General features: G+C 35.7%; 1 protein-coding gene across 1 annotated transcript in view; it reads left to right on the forward strand.

Annotated features, from left to right (window-relative positions):
* LOC131435220 (organic cation transporter protein) overlaps positions 1 to 21289 on the forward strand; it is a 76592-nt gene that overhangs the window by 42383 nt on the left and 12920 nt on the right. Inside the window, exons 2-3 of the mRNA XM_058602883.1 lie at positions 6189 to 6402; positions 7651 to 7909. Coding sequence (XP_058458866.1) covers positions 6189 to 6402; positions 7651 to 7909 — 473 coding nt within the window. The remainder of the gene's footprint in view (positions 1 to 6188; positions 6403 to 7650; positions 7910 to 21289) is intronic.

Consider the following 21289-nt stretch of genomic DNA (forward strand, 5'->3'; position numbering starts at 1 on the left):
GCTGTAAAATCAATGATTTATTTTTTTACGGGAACATTCGAATTGGTTCAAGATAAGAGATGAAAGACAAACCAGGTAACTGAAATAACAATTACAGATTACACATAAATTAATGGTTTCCTCCTTCAGTTTTCATTTTTAATACTTTACTCTATTTATAAATCTATTCATTCGAACTTGCTTACTACCAAGATCGAAGGCAATGGAGCAGGTAGACTACTTGGCACTTGAAACTGAGCAAGCAAAACTTCAAATGACTAGGTACGATTATTCAACTGACAATGAGTTCTGGATAGAGATGGGCAATTCGTTCGCAAACGGTTCAAAAGAATTAGTTCTTTTGAAAGAATGAACGAGCTATAGTTCTGTTTTTGAGAACGGTACACTCAGGCAAAAAATATATGGAATTTCATAATGATTTCGTATGATTTTTAGCCACAAGAATATCGTAAGCGAATCATAAGACCGCCTTATGAAATCCCGAAAATAGGAATTCCAATAAAACGCCTTATGAAATTCAAACGAAATTTTTAGGAACATTGTGCGAAATTTATATGACAAACATAACTTCTCTCATTAATTGTGAAGTTCATAAGTTGTTCGTATGAAAACTATAATAGTGATAGATGAGATGTATATTGAAGAGGTATATTTTTCATATTTATCTTATGAAATTATGATTTTGATGATTTTTGATGCATCATAAGATTTGCCTTATGATTTTCACTACTCAATTTGCCTGAGTGATAGTTCCTCAGTTCAAAGTAGAGGGATCTTTTTTTTTTGTTTTTTGAGCTCGCTCAACCTTTTTTCAAGAACGGTACTAATAAGAAAGTTTCGTCACGGAACCTCAGTTCTTCTTCGAGGGACCTTTTTTCCTCGCTTAAGCTTACAAAAGTAAATTCTCGATTAGTCTTTGAACAAACAAGCCAACTATGAATAGAACGAACGAACGGCTCTGGAGAACTAGTTCTTCCAACAGAACTCTGCATCACTGAACGGTTCTTTGAAATGAACTGTTTTGCCCATCTCTAGTTCTGGGAGCTTCACTCGAAAATGGCAGCAAAAGTCATATGAATTTGTATCGATATGCTAACGGTCAGTGGCCATAAATTTCATTTGCATCTGATACCATTCGATTGAAAATAAAATTTTACCGCGATGTTCATTTCTATCTCTGGAGATATAAAGACTGTCCCAGAAAGTATGGACGCACCCAAAAACCGCTGCCATTTTGCAATGGTTCAGAATCTGTCAATTTTCATGGCTGCGTCCTGTTGTTTACACTCTTCTCTAACCACTTGTGCAGTTGTTTATTCGTTTTCATTAGTTTGTTTCGAAATGCGTGAACTTTTAGCAGAACAACGTCGAAAAATTGTGAACAAATGGTGCACAGAACGCGGACTGTCACTGAGTAAGATAGCAAAAATGGAAGGAGTAAGTGTAAAAGCCGTGCGAAATGCAATCAGGAAGTTCGGTGAGGATAACACCTTTGAGGATAAACCGAAAACGGGTCGAAAAAAAGGTCCTGCTAACCCTCAGTTGGATAAACGTATACTGAATGCGTTCGAGGAAAAAAAGGAGGTCTCAGTTCGGGATGTGGCCAAAAAAGTGGGCACTTTGAAGATATGTAATGATATAAGTGACGTAACCGTAACGAAACAAAAAGCATTTCTTCCGCTAAATTTTTTTCGCTGAATCGATCTTTACAGGTTTAGGCTCGTTCGAAAGACAGTCTTGGGTTGTAAATCAACTTCGAAAATGTGACGTATGTGATATATAATAGTATACGTGACGTAACCGACAAAACGCATTTTCCATTGCGAAACTTTTTCGGACCGATTCCAACAGGGTTAGGCTTCTTCGAGAACAATATTGGAATGTGGATCATTTCTCAAGCTCGAGCCTCGTAATCGTAGATTATTCTAATGGAAAAAGTATGTTATAATGAAACTGTTAGAATGACAAGAGAAAGGTTTTTTCAGACCACTAGGAGGATTGACGAGAGGTTTTTGTCGATTATTTCATCTTTCGTGACAATGTTGATATTAGTTTACTATCATATAACAAGTTTAAAAATGACTCAGACGCTTATTAATGGTCAAAGAGGATATAGGAGGTCCCACGGCACTTTGCTTAAAGAGCAATTCCATTTGAATTCGAAGGTTGTTTTTTTTATCTGATTTATATTTTGCTTACGCATTCTTCATGAGCAAAAAGGACTAATTGCATCGTCAATGTTAACTTTATCCTTATTTTATACCGTTTATTTTACACCGGCCTCGATCTTTTCGGTCGTTCGCCGGGAAACTTTATCCTTCCTTTCGAAAATGACATAAGCAAAAATTCCTTAGAAATTTTCAAAAACATGTAGTAAGAGCGTCTCCAGCATAATTTTGAAATAGTTTATTGATTATTAAGGTAGTTGACTTATACATACATTTGATACATTCTGAGGTAACGCGTTTTTGGTTTAATAGTGCGTTCATTCACCACCAGCAACGATTATTGCTTGACATCTCCGAGGCATACTTTCCAATAAATTTTCGGCGTATTCAAGGAAAAGTACCACTTTTCATTCGGTTTGGAAATGGCACGCATCGCTATTTTAGTGTTTTCCCGACGAAAGATTAACTTTGGCTGATATTTTTCATTGCACCAAAGACAGAGGTTCTCTCTAACGATAAAAAAGTACCGATCGCAAACTACGATAGACACGTTCGTACTTCACAGATTTTAGAATCGATGGGGCCGATTGATTTGATGTCTTCGGCAATATTTCCCATACGATCCCCCATACGATGTAATTCATAAAGACCTAATTTGTCAAATGACGGAAAATTTCAATTGTAACCACTTAATGTTAGATTAGCACGAATTTTACTGGTTTAAACTCTAACATGCATTCTGCTAGCAGGTGCAACTGTATGCATTTAAATGCATCTTTTACCAGCCAAGCAGATGTGTGCTTCTGTTGCTCAGTCAATTAACAGTTGTACTTTATGATCCAATGGTTCTCGGTTAAGGTCGCGGCTGTTCCTACGAGTATTCATTTTTGAGTTTGTTTGTTTCAGTGCATCATTTCTATTCAAATTTAGCTATTGGTTGAACTAATAGACGCAGTTCGAATTAGAATTAAATATTAAAAGGGACAATTATTAAATTGAAACTCCAATGGTCTTAATGAAAAAAATAAAGAAGATTCATGTAAGGAAGGTTACGGCAAGCAAGAATATCTCGAACTGAATTGGACATTGGATAGTCTACCTTGAGTTCGCAAGGAATTTGTTAGTTGAGATGTGACATCACGATACTCCACGCATGATATATATCGCGATAACCTTCGCCACAAGCACAATGATTAGTCTCGGAAAGTCAAATTCAAAGGAGATGTGCATATAACGTGTAATAATTGGACATGAATCTGAACATCACACGAATTAAATCCATACTCACATCCAGCCCCCTGAATCAACTTTATCCCACAATGTTTGTCCTCGGCTTATACTGGCCGATTCAGGTATGGTCATCTAGGGGTTATCCCGTTTGTGCTTAGGGCACATACCCATGTGACATGTTAAGTTGCTGTCCTGTATTTTTTTACTGATTGTGCAATTTATCGAGTTAGTTTTTACACTATTCTAGTAACTGTTGTGTTATGGAAAAAGCGCAATTTTTCTATGTTGTGCAACATATTTTTAAGTCCATCCGTTATTACGAACATTTATCCACAACGATTGTGCAACTGATATAAAAACTCATGCTTCGATTCCATTACAAAGGCAGAAATAAAATCAGCGAAAAAACAATTGTGAAACTCGTGAGAACTACTACGTAATGTAAACAAGAAATGGAATGACGTTTACAAAAACATGCAAACTTAATTTCGAATGAATAAGTTTCACATTTGATTTTCAATACAACGGCTCTTAACACAAACTTGGATCTTGTAAAATAATCTGCACATGAAAAATGAAGAAATGATCTTTTGTGTTTTTGTAATTGAAAAGTCGACAACGAACTGCATTTTTATGGTGAAACATGTATTCGTACGGCCGAAATTTTCAAGCGCCTTTGAATTAACGTGTTTTACTGATTGTGCACCAATTACTGTGAAAATAACAGTCCATTATTTTTAATGAGAATCATCGGAATGGTGTTTAAACTACATGTATTAAAACATTCTTCAAATTTTCAGTCGATTTTGATCAAACTAATGTGTAATTAATTCTGAAAAATCACGAAATTAATTTTGTTATTTTCCAATATGGCATTGATGGTAACAGTGAGTTGAATAGAAAATGGTTCACCCAACGTAATGACATATATTATCTAAATAACAGTAAATATTAACATATTATAATATGAAAAGAAATGCTCTACGTTTTGTTTTTTTATCAGTTTCAATCATCTAGTTGAATTAAACAACTTTTGTGATACCCACTGTATTTATTTTGGTAAATCCGTGTGCTGGAGTTGCAAAAACAAGTTTCACAAGCGGTAATATATAACTGTGGGAGTAACTATGATGAAATTAACTTTTCGTTCAATATCTTGAGATGAAAACCGAATACAAATTATCTGATTGATTTTTGTTTTCATTGCGTATATAACGCTGTATTCCTGCAACTTTTATGATAATAATCTCATGTCTGCAAGTTTTGCGTTCAATTCAAACAACTTTTTTGCAAGTTTTGAATTTTATATCAATGTTTTTCTAAAACTGAAGAAAACTGCACACACTGATCTATAAATTCATGAGGCAGCAAAAACAATGCGGACTCTGCAGAAATATATTTTTTACAACAACGTTATCAATTCGGCTTAGCCTTTTTTACCTTGCGGAGAGCATCAATCATTTTCCTAATTTTTCTTCCACAAGAGATTTATAGCAATTTCGACGTATATTGTGACCGGTACAATTATGACAGCCATTTGGAAAGTTATTGATAAGTTGCACAATTGTTATAGTTACTCCCGTTTTAAATGACGTTGTAAAATTTTTTGTAGAGCTTCTTGTGAAACATTAACAAGTTGGAGATTTACTGCACGATTGTTTTACATGTACTTAAAGTTGTTCTACAGTGTTTTTTCGGTAGTATAGTGAAACATAACAATAATAAGTTGCAAAACCAATTTTAATATATATTTCTTAACATATCTAACATAAAAAACATTTCTAAATCAATTGTAAAACATCTTGAAAGTTCAATAAGTTACATTTGCTACTTGGGTAACAATTTTTAGTTTACTTTACGTTTCGTCTTTGACTGGTCGGTGCAGAGTAGTTCAAATTGAACTGCTTAGTGCAAAGTTAAACCGCTAAGCAGACGTAAAGTTAATGTTAATTTCAAAACACTTTTTATTTGGCACCGAAATGCCACGTCTTTGCTAACATGCCGAACGAAAACATTTATTCTATGCCAAATAAAAAGTGTTTTGCACAGTTCGTGCTCGCATCTCATCCGACACAGTTGAAAATTGCTTACGGTCGAGACGATAGAAATAAAGACAATACAGTGTAGTGAACAATGGAGTGTACGAAATGGGTAAATGGGGCTAGCATGTAGCGAAAATCCGAACCATTTTTAACTTTCTCATATAGGTTAAGCAATCACTTGAAAAATAGACTAGTAAAAATTGATCTGCAGGCTCTACCATTTGACACAGTTCGTCGAGCTGAACAATGTCTGTGGATCAATACAGGTTTTGTATAAAATTTTGGTTTTATTTGAAAAAAATTCCCGGAGCAAAGTGAAAATGCTAGTGTTCTTACAGTGTTCTCCATATAGCCTCAAAAATTACTTAAAATGACTGAATGAAAAAATCGGATGATTGTACGTTAGTCTAACAAACCAGTTCAAGTAGATTGAATGTAAAAGCCGGATAAGTTCTGTTGATTGCAAAAATCGGATACTGATTTTACAATGCAAAACATGCGAAAAAAACGGATAAAAACTCAGCCGGTTCTATCGCAACGGATCTTTTTTATTTGATTTTAGAATTCAAGAATACCCTAACGGGTAGCCCAAGCTAAGTTCGCTATCATTGTTAGTGACACTCCAGGTTCAATGGCAGCGGATTTCGACTGGTTCCATTTTTTTCTGTGATAATCGTCATATTTTCAACCTTTTCTATACAAAGAATTAGTATAACATTTTCTAATTATTTACTATTATTTATTTCAGACGTGCCTTGGCGATTCCTGTGTACTTTGAACACGGAACCGAATTTGACGATGGCACTGCTTCCTACAGCCAGTGTTCGATGTATGCCGTCAACTTTACGGAAGTGTTGGCCAACAACATTAAAAAAGCTGATCCATCTTGGCCAACTCAACCCTGCAAGCATGGGTGGGAATACAACTTTACGGATGTGCCATACAGGACGGCAGCCACCGATGTGAGTATAACAAAATATAATACTATTAGGATATTGATCAAGTTCGAAGATCAAATGGCGGTGACTTCTGGTATAATGGTATAAGTGACGTAACCGACAAAACCCGTTTTTTTTTATCGCACGATTTTCTCAGAGATAACTGAGCCGATTTTAACAAGCCTAGATTCATTTGAAATTCGTAGATCAAATGGCTGGCACTTTCGATTCCGGAGATATAATGGTATATGTGACATAAGCGACAAAACGCTTTGTTTTTTTTTTCTTCAATATTCTCAGAAATGGCAGAACCGATTTGAACCTAGGCTCGTTTAAAAGCTTCTTTTGAATTGTGGATGAAATTCGAAAACCAAATGGTTATCATTCCTGGTTCCGAAGATATAACAGTATAAATGACGTAACCGGCTAATTGTTGATCGGTTGAATTTTCTCGCAGATGACTCAACGAATTTCGATTAGCTTATTTGAAAGTCAATCAAATTTGGATGGGTTATGGCGAATATTTCCGGTTCGAGAGATGTAATGTTAAATGTGACGTAACCGACAAATCCCAATGTTTTTCAATGCAGCCAAATTTTCTCGGGGATGAAGGAATCAATTTCGAAAGACTACTATTAGGTCATCTAATAAGCTCACAATACTAATGACCGAGGATAGAAACTTACAAATGTTTTAATAAGATTGCACAGTTCGAAAAAATCTTGTGATTTTACATCTTATAAGATGCACATAAATGGAGCGTCGTATTTCACACAAATTTTTATTCAAGAACATGTAAAATTGAGTGATTTGAAAATACATGGCTTGAATTCGAACGAAATAAAAAACAAAGGATCGTTAGCAGCAGCGCGACTTGAACCGAGAAACAGATCACAAGCACAGGTTACTCGTTTGAACCACAGAGCTCATATCTGTTCATTGAATAATTGATACATATAAATCCACACAGCGGCACTTGGTAGTCGAGTGCAAATTAAATTCGGAGCGTGTAAAATTCTGTGCGAGTGGAATATTGCGTCATTTGGAAAATTAAGTAGTTGTGAATTGTATCGTTTGTAGAATTCTGTCACATGTAAAATTCATAAATTTTTTCTGTGTATTTAAATGGCTTGAGAAAGGCATTTTCCCACCACGAGGTGGATTAAGAAGGGTTTTCCACATGATATTAAAAACATTGATTTTCCAACCGTTCACCAACGTCGACGCGGAAGTAATCTAATTTATTTCTATTTCTACTCAATTTTTTTTCAGTTCGAATGGGTCTGCGAGAACACATACCTGGGTACGTTGTCACAGTCGATCTTCTTCGTAGGTGCAATTGTAGGTGGACTACTATTCGGCTGGATCGCTGACCGGTATGGTAGGATACCGGCACTCGCCGGTTGCAACGTGATAGGATTCGCAGCTGGTGTTGCGACCGCTTTCGTCGGCAACTTCTGGCAATTCGCTTTCTGCCGATTTCTTGTCGGGTTCGCCTTCGATAACTGCTTTACAATGATGTACATTTTAGGTAAGTAGGCTTATTGGAATCTAATTATCTTTATGATATGATATCTGGTTCATTATTGGAGCCATTGTTAATTAGGCAATTAGGCCGAGAATTATAGAAATAGGTACTCATAATCGAGGGATACTAAAACATTCGGAGATTGAGCTACACTTAAAGAAAAAATGGGGAATTGGATTACTAAATCATGTGTAATGATTGTCATTGGAAAACGCACCAATTAAGTTGAGAAGTAGAATGTGATATTGAAATGTTAAAAAGATCATAGAAATCAGAAATTGAACGACTAAATGCAAAGATCGGATAATTGCAACTTAGTTTAAAAAAACCGCTAAAGTATTTTGAATGCGAAACCCGGATAAAAATATTGAGTGTAAAAACTGGCCGCTTTTTGCACTAAATGATTTTATCTGGTTTTTTCATTCAAAAAAACCTAAAAGGGTTTTCAAACTAATTTCCATCTACACACTTAAAAAATGTTACATCTTTATAGATGCACATAAAAGGAGCATCGCGATTCACTTACATTCACAATACAAAGCATTTAAAGATAAGCCATATCGTTAACTTCACAGCTGTTTTAGCTGAAACTCACATCGATACAGACGCAAAATTTATGTTTACATGTTAGTAGATGTAATATTGTGTCATCACCGAAGAAATTACGGCATACTTGAATTTACGTCAAGCGTAAATTTCATTTTTTCTAAGAGTGTATGCTCTTTTTGTATTCAACAGTTCAAATGATTTGCACACAAATATTTGTAGTCAATTGCAACTGAAATATCTTACTAATATCGATCAACTGAAATACAGATACGTGTGCACCGTAAGGAGTGTATCGAAAATAAGCCATCCAAATACATTTGTGCTGTACGCACGTATTTGTGATGGTTTTTTATGTTCAGATCACAGCATGCTGTGCGTTTGGCTGTCAGCTTTCGTTTGTTTACTTATTTGTGCGGTTGAAATTCTGCGTTTTCAAAATGTTACGTATTGAAAAGGAAGTGAAAATTAAGGTTCTGGACACATGGCTAAGTGAGAAGAGTATTACTATGCGAAAATTGGCGGAGCGGTTTGGAATTCATCATGTCCGTATTAAAACCATGATTAATAAGTTTGGTGAACACTATTATTTGGATGAGCTACCAGGAAGAGGCAGAAAATCCGGTTCTTCCAACCCGAAACTGGACCAGAAAGTGGTATCTCTAATCAGGAAGAACAAATCAATGTCAATATGTGATTTGGCCAAAAAAGCAGGAACGAGTGTTGGAAGAGGCGAAATCATCTGTAGACCTACAAGAAGCAGAAAATCTCGAAACAAAGTGTAGAACAGAGGAAGCGAGCAGCACCAACGGCCCGGAAATTGTATTCACGTCTTTTGCAGTGTTCGGATGCATGCGTTTCGACGGACGATGAGAGTTATGTAAAGGAGGACTCAAAAATCCTTCCAGGTCCACAATACTTTACTGTCGTCGTTGGGGAAGATGTAAGCGATGCGGACAGGTCAATTCAAGTGGAGAAATTCGGTTGAAAGGTACTGGTATGGCAAGCAATATGTTCCTGTGGTTTGAAGTCAACCATTTTTTGCACTACCGGAACTATAAATGCAGATATCTATCGATCTGAGTGTGTCCAGAAGTGATTGCTGCCTTTGTATAAGAAGCATAGTACACCTCCATTGTTTTTGCCGGATTTAGCGTCGGCTCACTATGCCAAAATCACTCTCAATTGACTAAAAAAAGAAAAGGGTATAAATTTCGTTGAGTAAAATATCAATCCACCAAATTGCTCTCAGCTTCGACCCATCGAATGTTACTGGGCAATCGTGAAGAGGGTCTTCAAGAAGACTGGTAAGACAGCTGAGAACATGCAGGAGTTTTGTGCTCAAGCGTCCAAAAAATGCGATGCAATACTTGTCCGGAACTTGACCAAGAGCTTTCGATCAAAAGTTCGAAAATTCGTGAAGGAATAACTTAAATTTCTTCCGTTTTTTATTAAGCTCAAGTTTAACATCGTACAATAAAGAATCAATTTTTAGTTTGTGTAAAATATCGTTTTTTATCATAATTTAAAAGAAAAATTTGTGGATAGCTTATTTTCGATACACTCCTTAATTCAAAAAGTAGCTCTGGCGCTCAATGTTCTACCTGGTTTTGATTACCTATTTAACATAAAGTGATAATAACTGATTGATTTCGTTGTGTTTTTCGTGTCATTTGCTTTGTAAATGAATCCAGAATAAGGAAATGAAGGTATTAAGCGTATTTTAACATATGTTTTTTTCAATATTTAATTTGACAAATGGATCTGTTTTCAACTGATATTTTCAAAGTAAGCACAATAAGGATTTTATAGACAAATCAATCAACTTAATCGCCAGTTTGCGTTATGCACAAGCACACTGTTCGGTGAAAATCCTGTTTCTAATGCCGTAAACAATAATTACTATAATCATATAAAGTGCATGAACCTGGGCCTAGCCCTCTACTGTAACAAAGAATTTGCTATATTATGGCTTGGTTGCGCAAACAAGTATGTAGCAGCATGCTATTCACCGCGTTTATTTGTACCGCCTGTCGTTAATACCTTCAATCTATTTACCTTCACGTTTCCGTTGCACCTATGTTAACCTGTTTTAGGAAATCGTCTTGAACTGCTAAACAGCTGGCTGTAGCGTTGGTTTGATTTATTTTATCGAACATATTTGCATATTCCATTAATGAATGAAAATGCCGTTGACAACTTCATAATAGCGTACCTATCGGCCTGTCAACTCATTAAAAATCCTGACAATAACGAAAACGACAACTCTAGTTACTGATCCATTTCTGGAACAGGTGTGTGTGTGTTATGCGTGACAGTAGCATTCTGAATGGGATTAATATCTTCATTACAATGACTAATATGACAATGAATGTACTTGATTTATTATGAATAACTGGTCTGTTATCGTAATGATTAATATTGTATAGTGAATGAAGTAGTCAAATGAGAAGGAAAAAAATCGAGGTCAAAAACATCTCGGTTTCAATATCAGTAATATTAGGATGCGAAAGTTTCTTGGTAATGCTTTCAAATTCGTTTTGAATTTGCAATCAAACAGAGTTTGCTTAACCTTTTTTCCTAAACTTAGATTCAAATGAAAACTTCTGTTTTCCCGTTTAGTTTAAAGCTATTGCATTTTATACGAATTCGACTTTTAGTTTCGGAGTTACCGAATACGTGTATGCAAAAAATGTGCACACAATTTTTTCGGAGATAATTAAACCGATTTTTACAAACTTAGATTCCGGTTACGAAATTACAAGGTAATGATCATTTAAAATTTCAAGCCGTCATTTAAATTGATGATGCAAAACTCGTAGTATATATTCAAAACGGTTTCGAATAACTAGTCTCAAAACTCTTCCTATTGGCAAGTCTTTATTTAAATTTGATTAGTATCTAACGAGGAAAAAAGATTGAAAAAATGACGTTACCGCAGAGACAGGATTCGAACCCGTAGCTAGTCCCTATCCGGGGAAACTGTTTTGCCAAATAAACTATCCTGCAATACCTTGAATTTCAGCAATTACTGATTGTGAAGCTTGTTCTGAGACAAAAGACAAATCCTTCTACAAGCACGGCATCGAGAAATTTGAAAAGCGTACGAATAATTGTATCGCTCTCTTATGTCGTTTTCGTTTGAGAAAACTGAAACTGTCCCAGGGTAGTTTCTTCAAACAAACACTTTTAACGAAACTGTGCAAACCTGACATATAAACCAGGTTCGAAACTGACTCGATTTTCAGTTCAACAATGTTGAAACTAGGTTCGAAACCAGCTTCAAACAAACGATTTGACAGCAGTTAGGGTGGAAACTAGGATTGGCATCAAGTGAAAACGACATTACATTGATGATTGAAATCGATTTTCGGCAAGAAAAAAAATGTTTTTCTTAGTTTGTTATACGACTTGTTGAGTGGGCACTGCAAAACATGGAAACCTATGAGAAGTTTGAAAAAATGCTGGCTAAAGTGGATTCAACTGAAAATTGTCTGCAAAATAATTGTGCATGCTATCCACACCGTAATGCACAAAATACGTGTTGCAACACTTTAATTGACATTTGCTCTAAAGTAGCAGGCTGTCAAATTATTTAAATTAGTAGTTAGTTATTTCGTTTTCGCTTGATGCCAAACCTAACTTAGTCTCCACCCTAACTGCTGTCAAACCGTTTGTTTGAAGCTATAGTTTCGAACCTAGTTTCAACGCTGTTGAACTGAAAATCGAGTCAGTTTCAAACCTGGTTTTTATATCAGGTTTTCTCAAACCCCCGTTGCTAAGTGTGCAACCAACACAGTTTCGTGAAAAGTGTTTGTTTGATGAAACAACCCTGGGTCATATGACTCGTATACGATATTCTTATGGCTAAAGACCATAAGATATCATTATGAAATTCCATATATTTTTTGCCTGAGTATTATATTTTTCCTGCGGTGTTGCTTTTCAGAGCTGGAGAAAAGATATTGTATTCGATTTTATCACAATTCGTTGATAGAAAGTCGAGTAATCAGCATAATAACAGTTGGTACAACCGCCATAGTTGAATTTTTCATCACGCAAACACGAGCATTAAATTTGAATCAGTATTCTTTGAATTACGAAAGTTTTCGAAATCAACCATTTTAGATGCTTTAAATTCGTGTCAAACTAGTATTTTAAAATTATATCTGCATTCCGTATTACAATCGTAGATATAAAATGAAATAACAGCATTGCGAAGGGTTTGAGGACTAGTAATAATGCTTAAAGATCGTTTGTTATCTTTATAAGTAATGAATATCAAAACGAGATATATAATATTGATAGGCCTTTATGATCTGGTTAACATCGACCAGGAAGGATTTCCAATGCCAGTGGAACAGAAACAGCAATACCCTTTGTGTCTTGTTCAGTGTTCAAAAAATTATTATAACTTCTCGGACATATCAACCGTAATTTGTACATTGCATTACAATCCAAAACTTGAAAGAAAATCATCAACGATGTTAAAAAGAATCAAATGGATGCATGAAAAAAGATGTGGAATTACAAACATCTCGTCTAACTGACTCAATCGATCATGTGACTAAATTGACAAGTGTTAAGGAAACCGGTTGGGTAGCATAGTGTCAGTTACGGTACCTTTGTTCTGTCACACTGCTAAATGAGGTGCTCTTGAAAAACTATTCCCATAAATTGAACTGTCTGTCTGAATGATGTGCGTTCAGTTTTGCACGTTATCCTTAAACGGATCTCGTATGTTACCATGATGACACTAATTGAATCCTTGAAAGTGTATTACGACTGACAAACGCAGGAGAACTGCATCTGTTTGCAGTACGCAAGAAAATCTGCTTTAGCGTGGTTCTTCCTAGCAGATTGTAGGTAGAACCGGTTGCGACTCAGAATTATTACGAGATAATCTAAAAAGTATTGACTATTATAACCTAATAGAATACTTCATTATTATTTCTCTGATGAGTAGATAGTTTAGTATTGGATTTTTGGCTTGGAAAAATTAGGCATTTTTCATTGAAGTTGATCGACCACTAATTATTTAAACTATATAGTTTTTTCTACTCCAATCGATGCATGGAAATATGCCCAAGCAGTAGTGGTAATGATATCGGAGATCTGTTTAAAATTGAGCTGTAGACGTCGAAAAGCTGATCATTGATCGTACGGGATTATTTTCCGGATTTTGATTTGCAGCTTCATAGAAAACCCAGACGTAGTCCTACGTCAATTATGTAAGCAACCTGAAAGAACAACGCATACGTGCATTGCGTTCAGTCGGTAAATCCCGACTAATATTGTATGACTCCGAATCAAGCAACGAGAAGCAACATTTACAAGTATGGACATTCACCGACTCATCTTTCTTTATGGTTTATATAGAAGAGATTATCGTGATATTTTATCGAACTTTGACTGCTATACTCTTCAGAACACTTATCAATTAACAGCTACTAACTACTCCTTCTGACATTAATGATATCAATGCATGGATGGAACTACGAGTCATCAAAAATCGCTCCTCAACATGCTTCGTTTATATTCTCCAAGGCAAACAAGAAAGTAAATAAATTATATAGATGAAATAAATAATGAAAAAGCAAACTAAAACCTGCATCCTTTCTCGATAGTGAAACTTAGTTATCAATGAGCAACTCTATATTGTGGGAAAACACATTCCACACAGAATCCCGGTGGAACAACGCATGAAAAAAGGCGGGTGGAGTATGAGAATGCGAATAAAATTCACATGACTCTTTCATTTTCCCAATTCAGAAGTGTATCGAAAATAAGCTATCCACATACATTTGTGTTGTACGCATGTATTTGTGATGGATTTTTATGCTCAGATCACAGCATGCTGTGCGTTTGGCTGTCAGCTTTCGTTTGTTTACTTGTTTGTGCGGTTGAAATTCTGGGTTTTCAAAATGTCACGTATTGAAAAGGAAGTGAAAATTAAGGTTCTGGACACATGGCTGAGTGAGAAGGGTATTACTATGCGAAAATTAGCGAAGCAGTTTGGAATTCATCATGCCAGTATTAAAATCATCATTAATAAGTTTGGGGAATCTTTGGATGAGCTACCAGGAAGAGGCAGAAAATCCGGTTTTTCTAACCCGAAACTGGACCAGAAAGTGGTATCTCTAATCATGTAAATCAATGTAAATACGTGATTTGGCCAAAAAAGCAGGAACGAGTATTGGAATGATCCAGCGTATCAAGAGGCGAAATCATCTGAAGTCCTACAAGAAGCAGAAAATCTCGAAACAAAGTGTAGAACAGAAGAAGCGAGCAGCAACAAGGGCCCGGAAATTGTATTCGCGTCTTCTGCAGTGTCCGGATGCATGCGTTTTGATAAGTCTCATCGACTTATGTAAAGGAGGACTCAAAAACCCCTCCAGATCCACGATACTTTACTGTAGTCGTTGGGGAGGATGTGAGCAATGCGGACAGGTCGATTCAAGTAGATAAATTCGGTCTAAAGGTACTGGAATGGCAAGCAATATGTTCCTGTGATTTGAAGTTAACCATTTTTTTGCACTACCGGGACTTTAAATGCAGAAATTCTTCGATCTAAGTGTCTCCAGAAGAGTTTGCTGCCTTTATATAAGAAGCATAGTACACCTCCACTGTTTTGACCGGATTTAGCGTCGGCTCACTATGCCAAAACCACTCTCAATTGGCTTGCGGAAAAGGGTATAAATTTCGTTGAGAAAAATATCAATCCACCAAATTGCCCTCAGCTTCGACCCATCGAACGTTACTGGGCAATCGTGAAGAGGGTCTTCAAGAAGACTGGTAAGCGCTCAAGCGTCCAAAAAATGCGATGCAATACTTGTCCGGAACTTGATGAAGAGCGTTCGATCAAAAGTTCGAAAATTCGTGAAGGAGTAACCTGAATTTCATCCGCTTTTCATTATGCTCAAGTTTAACCTTGTACAATAAAGGATTAATTTTTAGTTTAAATAAAATATAGTTTTTATCACAATTTGAAAGAAAAATTTGTGGATAGCTTATTTTTGATACACTCCTTATAGATAATCGTTTGTATTAGTTGGTTGTGTGTATTTTACAACTTTTACTGTTTCGCTTCCAGAAATGTAATGACTTATCAATGCTAAAGTACGATTTATTGACGACAAACATAACCCACCATAAAGTTAAACAATACGGAACAAATGAGAATTTAAAGTATAACAATGTTATCGTAGGTTTCTTATAGATTTACATATTCAGTAGAGGAACACTTTGCACAATCCTTTGAGAATATATTAATGGTTCCAAAAAGAACCGATTTGCTGAATTTATCCGATGTATATAACTTTTGAACCATCATTTATTTACATACATCTGAATCAAAACTCTGGACCAGGATTCGAGAACTGAAACTGAATTCAAGAACTTATTTCGATATATGGAACATAATTTAATTCAATTGCAAAGTTCTGGTTCAATTCTTGATTCCAAGATCTCAACTTCAGAATTCTGGAACAAAATTCAGGATATGAATCTTAGATCGGGACTCTGAAACTAAATGTTAGATCTGAACTCCAAACCTGATTTTTGGAATTTTCAATTCTTGAATTCAGTTTTATAATTTGATTCCTAAATTCAATTTTAGAATTCAGAACCTGCATGCTGGAGCTTAATTCGAACTTAGATTTTGAAATTGAATTCAGTTCCTTCGTTCAGGATAGGAATTTATGCTCAGAATTCAGATCTAGAATTTCTGGATACTGAAAATAATTATAGATTCATAAACAGAATTCTTGATCTGTATTCTTGGAATCAAGAAAAACAGATCAAGAATTCTGTTTATGAATCTATAATTATTTTCAGTATCCAGAAATTCTAGATCTGAATTCTGAGCATAAATTCCTATCCTGAACGAAGGAACTGAATTCAATTTCAAAATCTAAGTTCGAATTAAGCTCCAGCATGCAGGTTCTGAATTCTAAAATTGAATTTAGGAATCAAATTATAAAACTGAATTCAAGAATTGAAAATTCCAAAAATCAGGTTTGGAGTTCAGATCTAACATTTAGTTTCAGAGTCCCGATCTAAGATTCATATCCTGAATTTTGTTCCAGAATTCTGAAGTTGAGATCTTGGAATTGAGGAACTAAATTCAGTTTCAAAATCTCACCAAGAAACGCAAAGGCAAGCAAGCGGGATGAGTTTTCCTCATTTCCTCGAAAGTTTGGGAAAATTTAATTTTAGAGTTATTTATTATTACCTCAAAATGTAGAAAAATTTAATCATAAATTGCTGATCATATTTCTGATGGCATGAAGAAAGAACTATGTTGTTACGTTTAGTACATCGCGAGATATTAACGATTAAGTTCGGCTCATTCTTCCACAGGGCGAATATCGAAGTAAGTAAGGCGTATTCACGTCAAAAAATAAAAGACGTGAAAATTCTACCTAGAATCCTTCTTCAATCGGCGCAACACTATGGGCCGTCCTTACTGAACCACCTATTTCTTAGAAAGCCATATCACAAAAAGCAACATTTGCAACTATGCACATCCATCACCCTAAGGTTTCATTTCCCACTTTTCCATTCAACCATTTTTGTGAATCTATTGCTCTGTAGATATTAAGAAAAGATTTGGTTGGGAAATTTGGTTCATTAAACTCTCTATTAAAGTATGTAAAGATACCCAAATAGTGTTTAATGAAATTTATATCCGATTAAAGAATATTGAGATTTGATTAATCGTTTTTCACTTGTTAAAGAGGCATGCTTCTTATTATAATTTATTATAGTGATCCGATACAGGTAAATCATTGTTAATCGTTGAAATAACAGGAAACCGGATTCCGCAAGTCAAAAGAGTTGAAAACAAAGTGCAACAAAGTGACAGTGATTGACGCCGCAGTAGTTACTGAACTATTCAATCCTGCTGCGAAATTATCATAATCAGTCGACTTTTTAATGATTGAGGTAAAACTAATTATTCCGTATTAAATATAAGCTTTAAACTCCTAAATCTTATATAGGGCTCAAAGGAGAAAACGTAAATCGGTGTATTGGTTACGAATGTTTGCATTCCCACATGTTTTTTTTTTCATTTGTTATACTAATTTCATTTTGACATTTCTCCTTAGTGATTTGGCATACGCTCGATTACAGCGCAATGCATTCATTTTAGACGGAGTAATTCAAAAAATACTGCGCTGATTCGTCTAATGAGATGAATATAGATACAATTGCCCTAGAATTATTTATCATTCGTGTGTCACAGCAAACCGCACATTTCGAACACAGGACACTGGACAATGACAAATAGGAATGTTACCTTCAACTCATTTATTGAAACGACATGGAAAAAACATTTGAAGAATTATCAGGATCTGGTCTTCTACCTGTTTGGCCCGATTTAATTCGTTTAATCTGATCACTAGCGCTCGCTGTGAGTAAAGTGTCAGCAAATATTTATATTTATACGATAATATGCCATGTGGGAGTGCACACGTTGCAGTTGACGCATGAGGATTACATTAAAATTAGTACCCCTGCAAATTAGGTGTGAATTAAATCAATTCCCTTTTACCCAGGTGTATAAGGGAATTGATTTTCAATTCTACCAGTTTATGCGTTAAAACGCATTTAGCTCACGTTCTAATCGAACTTGTTGTGTGCAAGTGATAATTATTACCATTCCACTGAATTAGTATTCAGCTGGTGGGGAAACTAGTTGATATTGCTGTCACAGCAGGTTGAGGCCTCTTTCGAAGGATGAGTACAGTGTACAGGGGAATTAATTCAATCTAATACCAAAATCCGGTTTTTAATTGGCTTGTTCCGCGTGGAAACAGTTAGTGCCAAGAAACAGGTGCACTCGGAATGCTAGTAGCTTGTGCATCTGGGCATGTAGCTCAAAAATTAACTTCAAATGACGTACAAGTTTGCAATATCATTATTATCAGCTCATCAAGGTTATGATGCATTATTGATTTATGCAACCGATTCAGTCACAAAAAATTCAATTAGATGATTGTAAACTTCATGATGAGTTGTACTTCTCACTGATTTCGCATTCGCCTCCACTCATATTCATTAATTTCAAGTAGAATTTGAATCAACCAAAACGATTTTGGGTTGATCAGAACCTGTTTGAACCACACTCGAAACCGAAATGCAACATGTGATTTCCTTCCGGAATTGATCATTAGTTTGGCAGAAGAAGTGGTCTTTCCATCAGGCACGATTAATAATCCGTAACGTAGCAAACTAGCCATTGTTACTTTTTTTGTCACACCTACTACCAATGTTTGACCTGTAGAGGAACACAGAGTAAAACGCAAGTCGAACAGAATGGTATCTTACTGTTCTAATTCAAGAATTTATTTTTTTGTGATAACGACCATTGAATCACCTTTCATTATCCACTTTTGAAAGAAATTTAAGGCGAGCATAAAATATGGAGTATATGTTTTAACACCAGACGAAAGATAAATCTCTATCTCTATCGTTTACTATTATGACATACTCTAAGCGAGTACCGAGTTCCTTTTTAAAGTGAATGTCGATAGGTGGCTTTTGGCCGTTTTCACAAAAAAACGCGAGAATTTTGGGCTTAGTGAAACAAACGGCAACAAGTTGGTTTGTGAATTATGAAGTTTTATTTTACCTGAATATAAAGGTTTTAAAAGAATAGCTGTTTTGCTCTGTATTACTCTTAGTCTTCTGTGGAGTGAATGGATTTTTGCTAGGGCTACTCTTGTTCCGTTTTTATTTCGAAGCCTGTGTGTGGTTCGTATTAGTAATCTGATGGGCTTCACTAGTCATTGAACTTCAACGAGTGGGGTATTCCGGTATAGCGGCTCCATTCTGAATATGTCCAAGTAAAGTGGAACAGAAAAAAGAGAACGACAATAAAATTCATTACGTGATATCTACCAAGCGGCAGGCGAAGTTGAATGCCCCATCAATGGTACGGTTAGGAGCGTAGTTTGTTCATCTACATCATCGTTCAACTAGAGGCATTCCCCAGGTGCTACTTTAGGACAGGCTGTTGAACCAAATCTGCACCTCCGACTGCATTCGCGATGTACTTTATTGTAAGTTGACGTTAATCTGTTTCTCATGTTGAATTGGAAGTTACGAGAATGGATAAAACTTTGGACTAAGGAGATGAAGATAACAGCTTTCAACATTGTTTACTTGAAATACCTTCAGGAACTTCATCCCGAGCTTCCAGATAATTTATTAGGTAATTAACCCTGGCATTGCAATTCTATCCTATAAATGTCATTAAACGGAAGGAAAAAAACTTTTTTTTGTTTTTTATACTATACAAAGAAACCGTCTCTTGTTAACTCCGTCCATGACTGCTCATCGCAGAATTCCTTCAAACTGACGATCAACCTTGCCCTCTGTGCTCTACAGTTTATTGTGTTTGACAGTCTGGCTGTCGGTTTCAGTGATTCATTCAGTATTTCATGAGGATTTCATGATGTCTTAAGCATTGTACGCTCTTGATTTCACTACGTCAATTTGCACATTATCATTACTCACGTCTGTTCAAGACAACAATTCTAGCCACAAATCCTAGAGTTGCTGAATCCTTGCCCGTTAAGGTGAGATATAGATAAGAGTCTTGGCTCAAAGTTTATGTAAAAAATTGGCAGGGGCGATTCGGATCGTCACTATAACGAAAGTAATACTTTTTTTTCATACTAATGTTTCTTTAATGCTGCTTCTTAGGGCCGAAGCAAAGATGTTTATTCCGAATTCGTCGCAAACCGCTAATTATAGCCCGATTTTTCAACAAAATAATATGGTGGTGTAACTAATGAGATATTAGACATAACACTATAAGTGTAAAACTTTCTAAAACATTTGGTCGCTCATTTTGAGACATATTTATTCACCTTTTTGATCCGAAAATATGTTTCCAGCATTTTACAAAAGATGGCACCATCAATTTTTTTCGGTAAGGAATATCTAGTTCCACCTATCATAAAAATAAACAAGGTCGTTGTTGACTCTATATTCCCATATAAAAACTACTCAACAGTAAGTTATTTTTGTTCAATGGTCAAGTATTATAAATATGAGGTCAAGCTTGAGGTCGAATGTGGTTAACCTAATTTTAACGTACCGCATTGAACTCCTACTATTGAATGGGTTTACTCTTTGTTTCCTGAATACAATCGAAAGAGCGAAAAAAGCATGCATAATATAAAAATTATATAGCTAGTTCAACAGATTTTGTTCAATTTTTTAGATGCTTGAGCTAATAAATAGGTATAAAGCGAGAAGACTAGTGTTTGTTGTCTGATGAACAGAGAAGATGTTTGGATATATGATACCGGCGGCTAGGATTTAGACCATGTTCGATGTACGCTCACCAAATCCAGTGTTGTGGTAGATCCACCCTGAGCTGAGGTAGTCAGGATGGCGGAAATGGTAACGCGTATGCACGGATTGCATAAGATCGCAGGTTCAAGTCCTGTCTCTGAGCGTGTCCTTTTCCTTCTCCAATATATGTTTCCACTCAGTCATTGCAAAAACTGAGATTTTATTCGTTTTTACATCGCCATGTATATAAAAATGCTCTTGAAACTGATTTTTCCTTCAACTTATCACTCTATACTTCTGGATTCGGAAGTCGTGTCAGGACCAGGCCCGTACCCAGGATTTCATTTCGGAAGGGGCCCAAAGATTAAAACAAAAATGTTACTGAAGATTGCTTATGTACCTAATTCTCGGTGTGCCTTTTACTGCTGTTTTTAACATATACTTTAAACCTTTCCACTGGAACTGATATTGTATTAAATTTCATTACGTTTACTGTCTTGTTATTTCTGTAACACATGTTTGAGACGT

This window comes from Malaya genurostris, chromosome 3, assembly GCF_030247185.1.
Source record: "Malaya genurostris strain Urasoe2022 chromosome 3, Malgen_1.1, whole genome shotgun sequence".
Lineage (NCBI taxonomy): Eukaryota > Metazoa > Arthropoda > Insecta > Diptera > Culicidae > Malaya > Malaya genurostris.